The sequence below is a fragment of the Vigna angularis genome, chromosome 6, assembly GCF_016808095.1.
Source record: "Vigna angularis cultivar LongXiaoDou No.4 chromosome 6, ASM1680809v1, whole genome shotgun sequence".
Taxonomy (NCBI): Eukaryota; Viridiplantae; Streptophyta; class Magnoliopsida; order Fabales; family Fabaceae; genus Vigna; species Vigna angularis.
In genome coordinates this window covers 28,233,581-28,249,456 of record NC_068975.1, presented here as the reverse complement: position 1 = coordinate 28,249,456, position 15,876 = coordinate 28,233,581, and the positions used below count along the sequence as shown (strand labels likewise).

Sequence of the window (15,876 nt, the reverse complement as noted above, 5' to 3'; positions counted from 1 at the left end):
TTTTATTATTTTTTATTTCAGCATGAAATTAATTATAGTTATTGACTATGATTAAAAAGGAACTATTAAACTATTTGAGGATTTAAAAGTAGGAAATATTTATGTATCAAAGAAAATCATATTTAAAGAAATTAAAAGTATATTTACGTTTTTATATTATTACTTTGAATCAGACCCTTGACAGGAATTATTATCTAGAATGTGAATCACACGCTATAGAAATACTTCAACGAAATAGGTATAATATGATAAGATATTGTTTGAAAATTATAAATATTTGATCCGTAAACACGTGTGGGATGGTACACCAATGGAGCAAACATTATTTTGGAATACAAACGTAAATGGGAAAAGAAAAAACACCTGCCAAGAATAATAATAATAAAGAGGTTAATTTATTTATTTAGATGATAATGTAGATTGTAATTATCGGAATGGATTGTGTGAAAACAGATCCAAAAAGAAGAGATAGCATAAGGGGAATAAGAATAAATGGAAACAAAAATTAGTCTATGGAATGAGAAGAGCGGTAAACAAATAAATTGAAAAGTTGTGAAATAAAACAAGCCTTTTTCTCTCTCTCAACAATCCAAACATGGTGTTTTGAGGGGGATGAGCGTCTTTGCCATGATTCTTCTCACTCCCATATTTCTGTTAACCCTCGCCGCCGCGGCCACCGCCACCTTCCTTTTCGCGGTGGTTGGGGCCGTGCTGTTCCAAACTGGGTGTGGCAAGAGGGTATGGAGAAGAATGGAAGATTGGTTCCACGTGTATCAATTCCTCACAGTACCTGAACTCAACCAAACCAAACACCACAACCACCTCTACACCAAGCTCTCCCTATACTTACATTCCCTGCCTTCCATTCAAGACTCCCACTTAGCCAACCTCGTCACTGGGAAGAACCAAAACGATGTCGTCCTCTGCCTTGCCCCCAACCAAACCATCCAGGACCATTTTCTCGGAGCCACAGTCTACTGGTTCAACCAACCCGCTCATCCCAACCCAGAAGGAACCGGAACCTACGTGCTCAAGATCAGGAAGGTGGACAAGCGCCGAATCCTCCGTCCTTATCTTCAGCACATTCACGCCGTAGCCGACGAAATCGAGCTGCAAGGGAAGCGCGACTTGCGCCTCTTCACCAACAGCGCCGATGAGTTTGGGCAGTGGAGATCCGTTCCGTTTACTCATCCTTCCACGTTCGACACCATCGCCATGGAACCGGATCTCAAAAGCAAGGTCAAATCCGATCTCGAATCCTTCCTCAGAGCGAAACAGTACTACCACCGCCTCGGCCGCGTCTGGAAACGGAGCTTCCTCCTCTATGGTCCCTCCGGCACCGGAAAATCGAGCTTCGTCGCCGCCATGGCCAATTTCCTCTCCTACGACGTGTTCGACATCGACCTGAATAAAATCCCTAGCGATTCGGATCTGAAATTGCTCCTCCTGCATACGACGCCGAAATCGGTGGTGGTGATCGAGGACCTGGACCGGTTTGTGGCGGAGAAAACGGAGAGAATAAGCGTTTCGGGGATACTAAACTTCATGGACGGGCTTATAACCTCGTGTTGCGCGGAAGAGAGAGTGATGGTGTTCACGATGAACACGAAGGAGCATGTTGACCCGAACCTGCTTCGTCCGGGTCGGGTCGATGTGCATATCCATTTTCCGCTTTGTGATTTTTCGGCGTTTAAGACGCTGGCGAATAGTTACCTTGGGGTGAAGGACCATAAGCTGTTCCCTCAGGTGCAAGAGATTTTCCAAAACGGTGCGAGTTTGAGTCCCGCTGAAATCGGTGAGTTGATGATCGCGAACCGGAACTCGCCGAGTCGGGCCATTAGATCAGTCATAACCGCATTGCAAACCGACGGTGATGGCAGGGGGTGCGGCTTGATCGGACGGCAAAAGGAGGATGATGAAATGGATGAACCGGATGGGATTGTCTGCAGTGAGGGTGTTCATACGGTTAAGGATTTGCGGAGACTGTACAGTTTTTTCAGATTCAGGGTTACGAGAAAATCTTCATCCTCCAATTCTTCCTTGACCGCTACTCCATTGCGATAAATAGTCACTAATCATCACTTGATTGGAAATATATGTGCAATGTTCCCAATTGCACTTCATTCGGCGGAAACAGATAATTACAGATACCCTTTCAAAGAAGAACAATTTGGTGGCAAGCTTTTTTGTCCATAGCCAAATTGAACACAACAGTTGTTCATGGGATGCAAACATTGCAACTCTTACAAGGTGATTGTTATTGTCCATTTTTCAGCCATCAGCGTCGAACTGTAAATCTTTATAATTAGATTGATACATTGCATATAGGAAAATAATTTACATAGGCAGAAGAAAGGTTATCCTTAGAGTTTGTTTCCTCATTTTGGTGAACTGTGAAACCAATCTAATGTATAGATTTATTTTTTTAGGAAAACAAAATCCTTCATGCACACTTCGAATATTTCTTCCTCTCCCCACGACCCGAAAGTTTCGTCATAAGAATGATATGTTAATTCATTTCGTTCTAGTTTGGGTTAGAATATAAAGTCTGTAAAAGTGCTTTGATTGGTTACAAATTACGAAATGGTTATTTTCCTTTACAGTATATTTACGTGAAAACGTTGAAAAAGAAAATGAATTTTCTTGAATTAATTCATGTCTAAACTAGCACTTATTTTGAAGCACTGGTCTCTGTTTTCATTTACATATAGCAGATCGATGAACAGAACTTAAAGCGATCGATTACAGTTTCAATAATAACGCCTCACCACAATTTCTGTTTTTTGTCTTTTGTGTGAAGTGTGAACTATATCAGAAGAGCTTTTGTAATGTTTGCTGTTGTTGTGAGTGAAGTTGGTATACAATTGAAAGGAAAAAAACAAAGTCATCGGCGAATATAGTAGTCAATTTAATGCATATCTATTTCAACGCATATAACAAGGACTGGGTTCACTATCACGAAGTAAACACAAACTCATGCATACACGAGTAGACAGTGTTAAATAGCTGACAAAAACCATCAGAAAATCTCAGTTGTGGTTATTTTCCGGAGCCTATCAGTGACCAAAAGTTATATAGTGTTAAACAGTGTTTACACTGTTTAATGACATGTAGTCCTTATTATGAAGAGTCACATGTGTATGGTTCTTCGTTCCATATTCCCATTTTATATTCCAACCCTCTAACCATGGATCCAACTAGCAAGCATCTTTGATGAATAAAGCAAATTAATTACTAGCCAAGTATATAGTATATAATTTTGAATCTTTATTATTTATGTCATTTGGTTGCGTATTCCTTTCTTTATTCCCCGCCAAACTCAATTATTGTAGTTTTATGACGGAATAAGAGATATTGTGTGCGTCCCCGCGCATAACCTCACTATTTTTTTATCAATTCGATACTTTACTATTACTAATTTTTTTCATATAATAATTTGGACTACTTATTTTGGTCGTGTTTAATCTTTTCATTTTACTTTGTCATAAGGAGTGATGCGCTAACTTTAATTTTTCCTAAATTTAAATTTCAAATTATTTTTTACACGTATGTTTTTCTTTTTCTATTATAAAGATTTTACTTGAATATAAAAATATCCCATAAAAAAACCTTGCCCATTGACTTGTTTTAAATTAATATAGAGATAATAAGTCAAGCGATTGTTACTAGTCTATGCTATCTCTTAAAAAATAACTAAATTTGTTAAAAAGAGTATAAAAATCTTTTTTTTTGGCGTGGAATTTTGTTCTTGTGCTCATTCTTAATATACTTGAGTGAAGTAAAAAGTTTAATTTTCTCCCATTTAATTTAATAAAGTGACTTACTGAATGTTATTGAGTTAGATTCTGATCTTATAGCAGAGTATTAAGTGGTGATAGGACAATAACTCACTTAAATGAAAGGGAAAGAAAAAGAAAGTTGTAATAAAATTTCACTTGTGATCTTACATTCTGTATTGCCTCTGGAATGTAGGGTTGGGTAAATGGTAATCAATATTTTCCTTCAAAATGAATTAATGAAAGCTGAGCTGCAGTCTAATAATGCAAAGTGACATTAACAAATGGAAGAAGCTTTCAGTTCTTTAATTTTTATCATGGCAATGGCATGCACAACAATTTTGCCCTCTCTGCAGTGATGAGGTCACACTATTTATTTCAATGGAAGCAATTTTCAACATCAGGCCAGCTGGAAGCAGTGATGAAGCTGCACTGTGTGCCTGCCTTATTTTTGTATAAAACCAAACAAAAATGGTAAATATTGTTTAAAATTGAAAATTGAATAGAATTAGAGATATTTAAAATCAAGAAATTAAAATTGTATAAAAGAATAAAAACTAAAATAAAAAATAAATAAAAATTAAGAAACTAAATTTGAAGTAATAAATTTAGGGACCAAAATTGTGAAATTGGATTTAATTCAGAAATTAATGGGCAGTAATTAAGACAGTACCATCATCACAGGCACAGCACAGTGCTTCCATACCCACCGGTTAGATGACCTGTTACCGACAGCTGGCATTAACATTATGAGCTATTATTGTTCATTTATCCCGATAACAAGAGTTTCTTTAATGCAATAAAAAAGTGTTTTAAGAATTTCTCTTAATAAAGGCTTACAGTGAATGTAGTCAAGTGCATAAAATTAAGATAACCCCCCATTATTTAAATAATTTTAAACAGTTTGTCATCTTAATGTATAAAATAAAATAAAATGAAATAATGGAAATATATGTATAAAATTCTAATGTTTTTTAGTTTTTTTCATCATAAGACAACCCACCTTTTTGTCGTGAAAATTTGGCTGTATTACGTTATAAAAGTTTATGCTATATTTAATTGTAATGTTAATTAAACGTTTGACATCTTCGTCAACTCTAATTTGGTAGAAGAAAGACTTTTAAGGCTTTAAAGCTGAGACTAAAGTAAAATTTTTTATTATTATCCTGTTGTCCCTATTTATGTTGGATTTTCTCACTTAGATCCTCGTCTTATAAGTTTGATCAATTTAATTTTTTATATTAAAAAATTGATTTAATTGAGTCTCTATCGTTAAATTGACTTAACAGTTTCTGATGACATGTCAAATTGACGAGGACAATTTATTGAACGTGACATTGAGAGACCATTTTAAGTGGCATTTGATAAAAGAAACATTTTAAAAATTGGGTTTGAAAAACTCCACCACCGCTACGCACTCGAACACCTCCATTGTCATCCCCAACTTCTCCTTCCTCCCTTCCTTCGCTCTGCATCCTTCATCGTCTCTCTGACTTTGGTGCATGAAGATGCAGGTGGAAGAAGACTGTGAAAACTTAAAAAAAAATAAAAATTATCAAGTGTAAAGAGAAGAATGCAAAGAAGGTTATGTAAGTCTAAACAAAAGGGTTGGTCTTTGCCGATGTTCATCTCTGCAAGTTTCAGCATTTGGATTTCCCTTAGATTAAATAAAAGTAGGTTTCTTTATAGTAAATTCCTCTGCTTTCATTTCTCACCAATCGATGCACTTTGGGATTTTCTTCTTTTTGTTTCTAAAATGTATAGTGGTTTCGGAGTTCATTCTAAACAATGTTTAGAGGTTCTTATAAAAGATTATATATATATATATGTCAACACTCAATTTCGTCCGGGTTGTTTAAATAAAATTTATTTTCACCAACAAAGGGAATAAATATATAAAATACAAAAAAAAAGGGGTATATAATAACAAAAAAAAATAAAATAAAAAAATAATAATAATAAAAATTAAAAAATAAAAAATAAAAAAATAATAATAATAAATAATAAAAAAAAAAAAAAAAAAGGGGATCAAACGTTCGTCCTCTATGAGGCCGTTCGTCCAAACAGTTGCTGTGGGCGCTCATCCGAATAGTGAGCGTTCGTCCTTCTTCCTTGTTGCTGAAAGCGCGTTCGTCCTCCCCTTTGTCGCTGCAACCGTTCGTCCTTTTCACTATTCAACCGTTCGTCCGGTATTTCAGCTTGTGAGCGTTCGTCCTCTTTGATCATAGCGTTCGTCCTCTGCCGTTCGTCATTTACCTACTGTTACTGTGGCCGCTCGTCCAAACAGTGACTGTTCGTCCTTTTCACTGCGTACCCGTTCGGTCGTGTTTTGTGTTAATGAACGTTCGGTCTTGTTTTGTGTTAGTGAACGTTCGGTTTTCGTTCATTGGCTATTTGAACGTTCGTTCTTTGTTACTGTTTGCGTTCGGCCTGTATCAGATTTTACGCGTTTGGTTTGAGCGTTCGTTCATTTAATATGAACGGACGTTCGTTTTCTGTTTGACCGAGCGTCCAAATAGTTGGTGGCTGCGTTTTAAATTTGTCTGAGCGTCACAGCAAAGATTCCCACCTTCAGCTGCTGCCACTGTCCGCCATTAGCCGTCTGAAGAGCCACTCACGGTAGGGGTTTTCTGGCAGCGTTTTAAATTAAAAAAAGGGGAAACTAGAGAATCATTTTGCTGGCACCTGAGTCTGCCTCCCATTCATCTTGCTCCCGCTTACCTTCAGCACCCTGGCTTCCACTCAACACCCAGACGGCAGAGAAATTGTTGGAGGCACGTGGTGAAAGCAAGCACGCGGCCAAAGTGAAAGCCACTCGCAGTAGGGTTTTCACAAATTAAAAAAAAAGAAGAGAATATTCCTAGCTGACACTTCCACCTGAGTTGGTCTTCCACGAGCGCCCATCTGGAATCTCTGTACAGATTCTGTATGGCATCTGTAAAGCCTGCTACGCCACTATGACATTCACACACGGCCAACACCATGATCTGGGATTCTTTCATCATCATTGAGACAGGGAGGGGACACCAACCTTGGTTTTGGGGCTCACGGTTAATCACCTCATCTTCACCTATTCCCAATAACCAATAGAGAGGGCCAACACCATGATCCTGATTCTTTGATCCTCCATTTTTTTGCACACAGCCGAGATTATCACCACCTTCATCCATATTCATTTACCACGGTACTGAGCACCAGGATCTTCAACTCCAACATCGCTTGAGCATCACTCTGAATGGCTTGCCTGAGACAGATTTGATTCACATTCCCTCCATCATGTACATCATAAGAACCCGCCATTTCCCCAACCTTTATCATCATTCACACATTTTTTCGAGCCTCTGTCCACTCCAACTCTGGTCCTACTTGTAAGCCACCATGCTTGGATTTTCAACCCTGGCCTATTTCCCCTCACGACCATCACTCAGAAAACGAATCCCCTAACAAAACCGTCTCCATCACCTTCATCTCCAACACCCGAAAACTCCCTTCCACTGTAGCCTCACCAATCCCAAACTTTGACTCCTCTCGCCCGTAACCACCTCACCTCATCTTCATTTTTTTTTTTTTACCAACACACTGCCAAAGGTCCATATTCAGCCCGTCATATACATCCCTACCCTTCGGCCATCACTTTCATCTCCAACATTGTTCCACCACTGGACCTATAACTCTTATACAGTATCGTCCCCATCCATATTCACCCACTGTCATAGCCAACCTCATCGCTTTCATCTCCGATACCCCTCACGACCATTTTTCTTCATCCTTATACCATTTCATGGCTGTACTTTAATCTTCATCCATTTTCATATCCAACACCATCATCTTCTTCCATTTCCAACCACCGACACACACAGCCAAACGCCCATACCCAGCCCTCCATTTTCGCCCTCACTTCCAGCAACAACCTTCATCCACTCCAGCCATAAAAAAAAGGAACTGGGGAAGGAGCACCTGATTGCAAAGGAAAGCCAACCGAGAGGAGGAGGAGATCGGACGCAGGAGGCTAGCAAAGAGTGAACCAAGCTTCAAGAGGTAAGTAATGCCTTCCACTCCATGTTTTTCTGAATTTGATTGATTGATCTTGAATATGCCTCTGTTAAGTTGCCTTTGAGCATGCCTCTGTTATGTTGTTGCTAAGTTTGCATGTGTTCAGCTTACGTATGTTAAGTTTGCATATGTTGTTGTTTAATGAATGGCTAGTGTTGTAAATATTTGTGCACGTCTGTTGTTACCGAAAATCAACCTTCATCCCTCCATGACACTGAACGTCCAATATCAATCATCCATATTCACCCAATGCCACAAGCCATATTGACACCCGCGGCCTGCACCTATCATTTTCATCGCATTCTCTTTCTCCATTATCTCCTATACTCATGCACAGCCAACTTCATCACTTTCATATCCAATACCTCACGGCCATCCTTACACCTCACAGCCGACACTTCATGACCACAACCAGAGATCATGGCCTACACCTCTGACCCTTTTTTCACTCATCTCCAACAACCGATGACCACGGCCTAATCCCGAACTTTATCCTCCATCATCCCCATCTTCATCCATACCTCAACATTCACCCGTTACCAGGGAACCACCGTGAATCACACCAAACCTACAAGAAATACAGGAGGCAACCCAATCACCTGGAATACTTGTACATGCCTTCCACTACTAACGCGCACGGCCAAACTCCCATATTCACCACTCCAGCACACCATCTTCGTTGTTACCATTCGGCCAACCCCTTCATCTTCCCTATTTTCATCTCTAACGCCCATTGCCTCCAACCCATCATCCATCATTCATCTCTGAACCTAAAACTCTTCATTCATTAACAACTCACGACAATCCCACTTTCAAGATTCAGCATCCACAATTTCCACTCACCATCACCAACGCACACTGACGGAGACCCATTTTCAGCCCACCATATTCATCACGCTCATCTTCATCCATATACTATCTCCAACATCATTATCCCTTCATCCAGCTTCAACCATAATCCATCAACCACCGAGAAAGGGTCCCAGCAAGTAGCTCCCCTCCAAGCTTGAAAGAAGACTCACGACCTGGAAGAAACCCACCACTCTTGCAACTTCCAGAAACCGGTGCAGCAACTCTCATGCATGCAAGCTGTCCGGGAGCTTCTCGGTAGTTGAAACACTGTCCTAGCCACCCTCGAGCACCCACTATCACCTTCATCTGGAACCTCACGACCAACTTCATCATCTTCTTCCTTTTTACCTCACCCAACATCATCATTCTTACACGCGGCCAGCACCTCATGCCCACCGCCTGGGGACGCTGACGCCCTCTGTTACTATTTTCCGCAATCGCCGAGCTACCATCATCCACCTCATTACCTTCGCCTCGCGCCATCCACGCATTACACTCTGTGAGGTCTGCGAGCGAGCGCCCGCGAATGTCACCTGCAAGGCTGACGCCGCCTCGCTCTGCCTCGCCTGCTACCGCGACGTCCGTCCGCCAACCCGCACCGCCGGCGGCAAGAATACGAAGTGGGAGGTGGCTGTCAACGTTGGAATCAGAGAGACTGTGGTGTGGTTCTTCTGCCAACAAAATACCAGTAAAAAGAAAAGAACTGGATCCCACACGCATTTCAGATTACACCTCCATTTTCATTCTTATACCCAGATCCAGAAGGTTTCGGGCCGCACCCCCATATTTCACACGCACCCCCATATTTCACACGCACCCCATATTTCACTCACGCCCCCCTGTCAAAAAAAAAAATGATAAAAAACAAAAATTTTCTCTTTGTAACCTCTTGTATAGTAACCTTCATCTCTTTGTTTTTTTTTTATGTATATAGTAAACTTATTTGTGCTGTTTTGCATAACAAGTATAAAAATTATAAAAAATTTGTAAATAAAAAAAAATATTAAAAATATATATAAAACTTTAAAAAACATTTAATGTAATAAATCGGTATGAGTACTCGTGCGATCGTATGCATCAGCCTAGTACTTATTGCCCAAATATAAAATAAATAAAAAGCCGTGTGAGTGCTCGTGCGATCGTACGCATCAGCCTAGTACTCATTACGCAAAACAATAAAGGAGAAAGCCGTGTGAGTGCTCGTGCGATCGTACGCATCAGCCTAGTGCTCATTACGCAAAACAATAAAAAGAGAAAGCCGTGTGAGTGCTCGTGCGATCGTACGCATCAGCCTAGTACTCATTACGCAAAAAATATAAATATTACAACAAAAATACCAAAAAATATAAAAATCCTCAAAAACCAAAAACGTCTACTTTTCAAAACAACGATCAATATCGCCGCCAGAACTACGTGATCCTTGATTCTCCGTCAAAAGTGGAGATACGTAGGAGCAAGGCCAATCCTTGTCAGGCTCATTCTCCCAAAAATCCAAATCATTTTCCAAACAAATTCTCAAACAATTTTCCAAACAAATTTCTCAAACAGTTTTCAAAAGAACTACGTAACCCTGATTTCTCATTCTGCATGAGAATACGTAGGAGCAAGGTCAATCCTTGTCGGGCCCAAAAAGCTAAAATATTGTTTGTTTTCTTTAGCGTTTTATTTTAAGGGGAAGTTAAATACTTTGAAAACCACATCCACATTCGCACATTTAGTTAAAGGTACTGCCTTAAGGCAGGCGTTGTAGGGTGCTAATACCTTCCCTACACGTAACCGACTCCCGAACCAAGAATCTGGTTCAATTTGACCATGCCTTATCATTTTATGGTTTTTCCGTAGTTTTCCAGAATAAACTATGGTGGCGACTCCAAAATCTCTTTTCAAATATATTTATTCTTTTTATTGGATCGTCGTCCCGTCGCGATTCCGGTTGCGACAGATGGCGACTCCGCTGGGGATTATAGAGAGTCAGGCCATTTAATTAGATGTGCGATTTCAATGTGGTTTTTCTTTGTGTTTTTCTTCCCTTTCTTTTTCTTTATCTTTGTTTGATATTTTTCATAATTGTATGTGTGTTTGTTTTGATTATATTGAACCCTAGGGTAGAAAACATGTTATATCTGCCTGGGAATTTTCTGGTTGTTTTGCAGGTGAGGGTTTGGGGTGTATAATTGCATTCTCCCTTCACACACACACATCATATGCATATCATGAGTGAGGCCCTATACCCGGGTCTGAGCGCAACTTAGAAATAAAGGGGTTGTGTAGCGGTGTCACTCTGGGATGTACTTCCTGTTTGGCTATCGTGAGAACCCCAGCCAGAGTCTGTTCTTTTCATTTGTGTCTCCACACCTAGTTGATTACTCTAACTGTTGTGGAGAAGCAGTGAAAAGAGCCATAGCTCTGGTGGCCTGATTTAAGCATTAGGAAGCTATCCTTGTGAGTGCATATATTTGGCCTTAGAACTTCAGTCATCCAACCTTTGATAAGGCACAAAAGGGAGAAATGTGTTTTCTTATAACCCTCATGTTCGCTTAATAAAAATCATGCACCGCGTACATATCATCATATCTCTTTTGCTTTTCTTCTTTTCTTTCTTTTGCTTTTTCCTTTTTTTTTCGCTCATTTGTTTTTCTTCATACTCTTGTCACATTTTGTTGATTCTAGTCAAAAATTATAAAGTTGTGATTAGGGCCCTTAACCTAAAGATCGAAATTAACATGGAATTTTGAGTCAAGAGGTATTCGAGTTCATACATTTTGACGAAAAGATGCACGTCGAGTAAAGGAGGATAATATTGGTGGGGTATAAGAATTTGTTGAGTCTGTTAGAGGTGGAGGTCCAAACATCAGCAATTACTACTTTAGCCCAGTACTATGATCCACCACTAAAGTGCTTCACTTTCCAAGATTTCCAACTAGTACCACCAGTGGAAGAATTCGAGCAAGTCTTAAATATGGAAAAGACTCCATACAGCTACCTTGAGCAGTATATCCTTGTCTTGTAGTTGGCGAGGATCAGGAAAGTACACCCAATGAAGTTGGAAAGCGAGTTCACAATCAAGGGCAAAGTGAGGGGCCTTCCTCAAAGATACTTATAGGAATACCTACGTCGTTTGGCTTAAGAGGAAAATTGGGAAATGTTTACGGATGTATTAGCTCTTCTCCTCTATGGTGTCATGATTTCTCTTAAATGTCAAAAAAACCTCGTCGATTATGCCGCTATGAATGCATTTGTGGGAGACAAAGAGCGCTGTGAGAATCTAGTCAGTGCCATCCTGGCTGAAGTTTATGGGACCCTTAATCGTTGTTACGAACTTAAAGAGGGAAAGATGTTATGTTGTCTATCAGTGGTGTATTTGTGGTTCATTTCCCGTGAGACTGGAGACGCCTTAAATTCCCTGTACCCCATGGACGAATTATCGTAGTATGTAATCGATTACAAGGACATTGTAAACGATTACCCAAGAGAAAGTTGGATTTTGTACAAAAAGTTCATCACAGGTACTCAGTCAGGTGAACATGGGTCACCATTGGAAAAAGAAGTGATTTTTAGGAACTTTCGCACTTGTCTTAGGCTGTTCCTTGTGAACCACATGTGAAAAGAGCAAATGAATGAGCGCAACTTTGTGCAAATTTTAAACGAAGAACAACATAAATGGTGTGTCCCTTGGCAGCATAGATCGCACATTGTATATCATTTGCAGGAGCTAAAAATGAGCTTGGAAGAGTCTCCAACAAATTATAGAGATGAACCAACCACAAGGCCCGCAGAAACGCTCGTCACACATGCAGCGCCAAGTGGACGTTCGTCCAGCTCTCTGAAGACGACGCTCGTCCAGAGAATTAAGAGGACGCTTGTTTTAAAAGGGACGCTCGTCCAAATGATGTGGGAAGAGGACGTTTGTCCATGACGCTCAGGACGATCGCCCAGGCAGAAATGGACGCTCGGCCAGGATAGAAGAGGGCGTTCGTCCAGTGGGATAATAGGGCGTTCGTCCAATATTTGGGACGCTCGGCCAGGACGTTTAGAGAAGACGATCGTCCAGGCAGTAGAGAACGCTCGTCCAGAGAGTTAAGAGGACGCTCGTCCAGTGGATAAGAGGGCGCTCGTCCAAGATTTAGGACGCTCGTCCAGGCCAGAGAATAGGACGCTCGTCCAGATTTCAGTGGACGCTCGTCCACTCTTGATTTTTCTATGGGCGCTTTAGTCCAGAAATTCGAAGGGGTTACTGTCTTCGGTTCGTTGGAGGTGCATCTCACTTAGAGGAAAGTTTGGAGGGCTGCTAGGGCTCGTGGGAACACTCCCTTCTTCCTATTGGATTCTTCATCTTCTTCCATGGCCATTTTATCTTGTGAGGAATGAACTTTTGGGTGAAATGTTTCATCAAGTTAAAGACACTTGGGGGCAATGTTGTTCGCTTCAAGGGAGACCCAAGATTAGGGACTATTAATGGAAGTTTCCCTTAGCCAATGTGATCGCAGAAAGGGTTAAGACAATCAGGTTGTAATTCACATTAATTTCCCCTACCCAATCTGTGAGAAGAAATTTCAAAATGATGAGCAGTGGATAGAAGCAGCAATGACAAAACTAGAGAAGGAACGTTGCCGTTCAGCTAAAAGGGGACATAAAAGATTGGTGAGTCAGATAAAGAAAGAATATGTCGTTGAATAAGGACAAGCTAAAAGAATTGGAAGAGAAGTCTCTCACAGCTAGCTTCCCTTGCCAATGAGGCCATTAAAGACGTCCCTAAGTTCTTAGCTGATATTGAGTTTGTAATGTCAATTATCAACCCGCTTGAGGGGATTGAAACATTCCTCGATTGCTGCGAGAAACTGATCAGACAAATGAAGAAAGTGATGACTAAAGCCTGCGATGGTTGACCAAGAATTCTTATGTCTAGCATTTTGGGGATTTCAGAATGATGAACCACCTTATTGACTCTGTTTCGTGTTAATTTCCAAAATTATACCGGGGCAAATATTTTCACAGCTTTATAGTTTCTGACTAGAGAATTTGAACTTTGTTTTCTTTTCTTTTCCTTTCTTTTTTATTTTTATTTTTTTTTTATTTTATTTTTCTTTTTTCTTAATTTGTTTCACAAAAAAAAATATACAGCTAAAACGTCTAAGACACCCTAAAGGACACGAACCGGTGGCAAAATCATGGAGAACCAAGTAGAAGTTCAAGAAGGAATAGAAGCCGATATCCAACAGCTGAAAGGACAAATCAGTCGAATCTTAGAAGCCCTGAATGCCTTACAAATCCCCGGAGATCCATCCGCACAAAGACTACAACAAGAAGTTCCAGAAGCACAAACTTTCCCTTCCTATGGTCTTCCCCCGAATTATACTCCACCCTCAGGAATGGACTCGGGCCATCTTGACACTCAAAAGGTCGAAGATAATACAGTTGAGGTAGAAGACGAGCCTGGGGCAACCACTTTCACAATTCCTAGGCAGATTATCCAACCAGGTATTGAAAGCATGATGATGAAAAAACAACCTAAGACGAAGTCTCCATCTTGTGTCATTACACCAGGAGATTTTAAAGATGATAGGAGCAGATTAGAAGTCCTTGAGAAGAGGTTGAGAGCCATAGAGGGTGAAGGAAGTTTTGAATTTGAAGATGCTAAAAAACTGTGTTTAGTTCATGATGTGGTGATACCTCCAAGGTTCAGGATGCCAGAATTTGAGAAATATCGGGGAAATACTTGCCCGAGGGGCCATATAACTATGTACTGCAGGAAAATGGCAGCTTATGTCCACGATGAAAAACTTTTGATTCATTTCTTTCAAGAAAGTTTAACTGGCATGGCTCTAACTTGGTACATGCGTTTGGAATCGACTCACATCTACTCATGGAAAGATCTGGTTAACGCATTTCTAAAGCAGTATGAATATAATAAATATCTAACACTTGACAGATTACAACTGCAAAACGTAGTGAAGAAAGAGTCTGAATCATTCAGAGAATATGCCCAAAGGTGGAGAGAAAGTGCTGCTCAAGTAGAACCGCCTCTGAGCGACAAGGAGATGACTATCATATTTTTGAATACTTTGCAAACCCCATTTTATGAACACATGATAGGCAGCGTTTCCTTAAGTTTTACTGACATAGTAGTAATTGGAGAGAGGGTTGAGAGTGGCATAAGAAGTGGAAAAATTGCACTCGGCCCAGAGCTAGTAGCCAGTCTAAACGGGTATGGTCTTAGACATGAGAAAGGTAAGAAGCGAAGAGCTAATTCCCATTTTACTGCCTATCCTCAAATGTCACATTCCTATGGGTCTAGTCGAGCCACTGAACGAAGAAATTACAATCGTGATGAGAGGGTCGCCAATTTCACTCCTATCCCCATGACCTATACGGAGTTACTACCAGATCTTCTCCGTAGAAACCTCATGAAGATTTGTCCAACTAGGCCTATACGACCTCCGTACCCAAAGAACTATGACGTAAATGCCAGGTGTGATTATCATGCAGGAACGTGTGGACATTCAACTGAGGCATGCAAGGCTCTAAAGCATAAAGTGCAATTTTTGATCGATTCAGGATGTTTAAAGTTTGAAGAAATGTAATCTAGCACTGCGGCAAGGCGTGAGTTCACCTCTACAAATGCCATGGACGAGTGAAGACTCTCGGATTATCTGGAAAGCATAAGTTATTGTAAAAGTTGAACTGATGTTGTTTTGCTCGAGCTTTAATTTGTCTCACTATGAGGTTTACGCTCATTGACATCACACTTTCATCCATGAACTTTTAATGAGAACTTTCATCACTTGGTATCTCCAAGGTTTACTGGAAATCATGTCCTAATAGGGTGTCGTGGAAAAAAAAAATAAAAAAAAAAAAAACAAAAAAAATAAAACAAAAACAAATGAAAATCATGAGTCGCTTGTCTTTATTGCAAATTGCCAAACTCCTGTTTTTCGAAAATAGCAAATTTGAAAAATCAAAAACAAGGTTACAGTGTCAGATTTTCCCCAATTTATTGCGAGGCATGTTTTCCATCTTTACATTTGTGTCAGCGTGTATTTCATCATATTTTCCATCAAAGGCTTATCTTGAGCCCTTTTCTTCGTTGTTTTTCCATCAAAGGTTTTTCCGAGGTTATTTTTCCTTATCTTCCTTCATAGTAAATTTTTTTAATGTCTTTTTCTTCTTTGTTTCAAAGGTTTATTCTATTAGATTT

At 40.0% G+C, this 15,876-nt stretch overlaps 2 protein-coding genes across 2 annotated transcripts; both read left to right on the top strand.

The window, feature by feature from the left end:
• Positions 1-507: 507 nt before the first annotated feature.
• On the top strand, positions 508-2,569 carry LOC108341776 (AAA-ATPase At2g46620). The gene has a single exon (XM_017579424.2). The coding sequence runs from the start codon at positions 613-615 to the stop codon at positions 2,062-2,064; it is 1,452 nt and encodes a 483-aa protein (XP_017434913.1). The 5' UTR covers positions 508-612; the 3' UTR covers positions 2,065-2,569.
• Positions 2,570-13,849: 11,280 nt separating this feature from the next.
• On the top strand, positions 13,850-15,262 carry LOC128197556 (uncharacterized). The gene has a single exon (XM_052879615.1). It carries the CDS (start codon positions 13,850-13,852, stop codon positions 15,260-15,262), a length of 1,413 nt encoding a protein of 470 aa, XP_052735575.1.
• Positions 15,263-15,876: the final 614 nt, after the last annotated feature.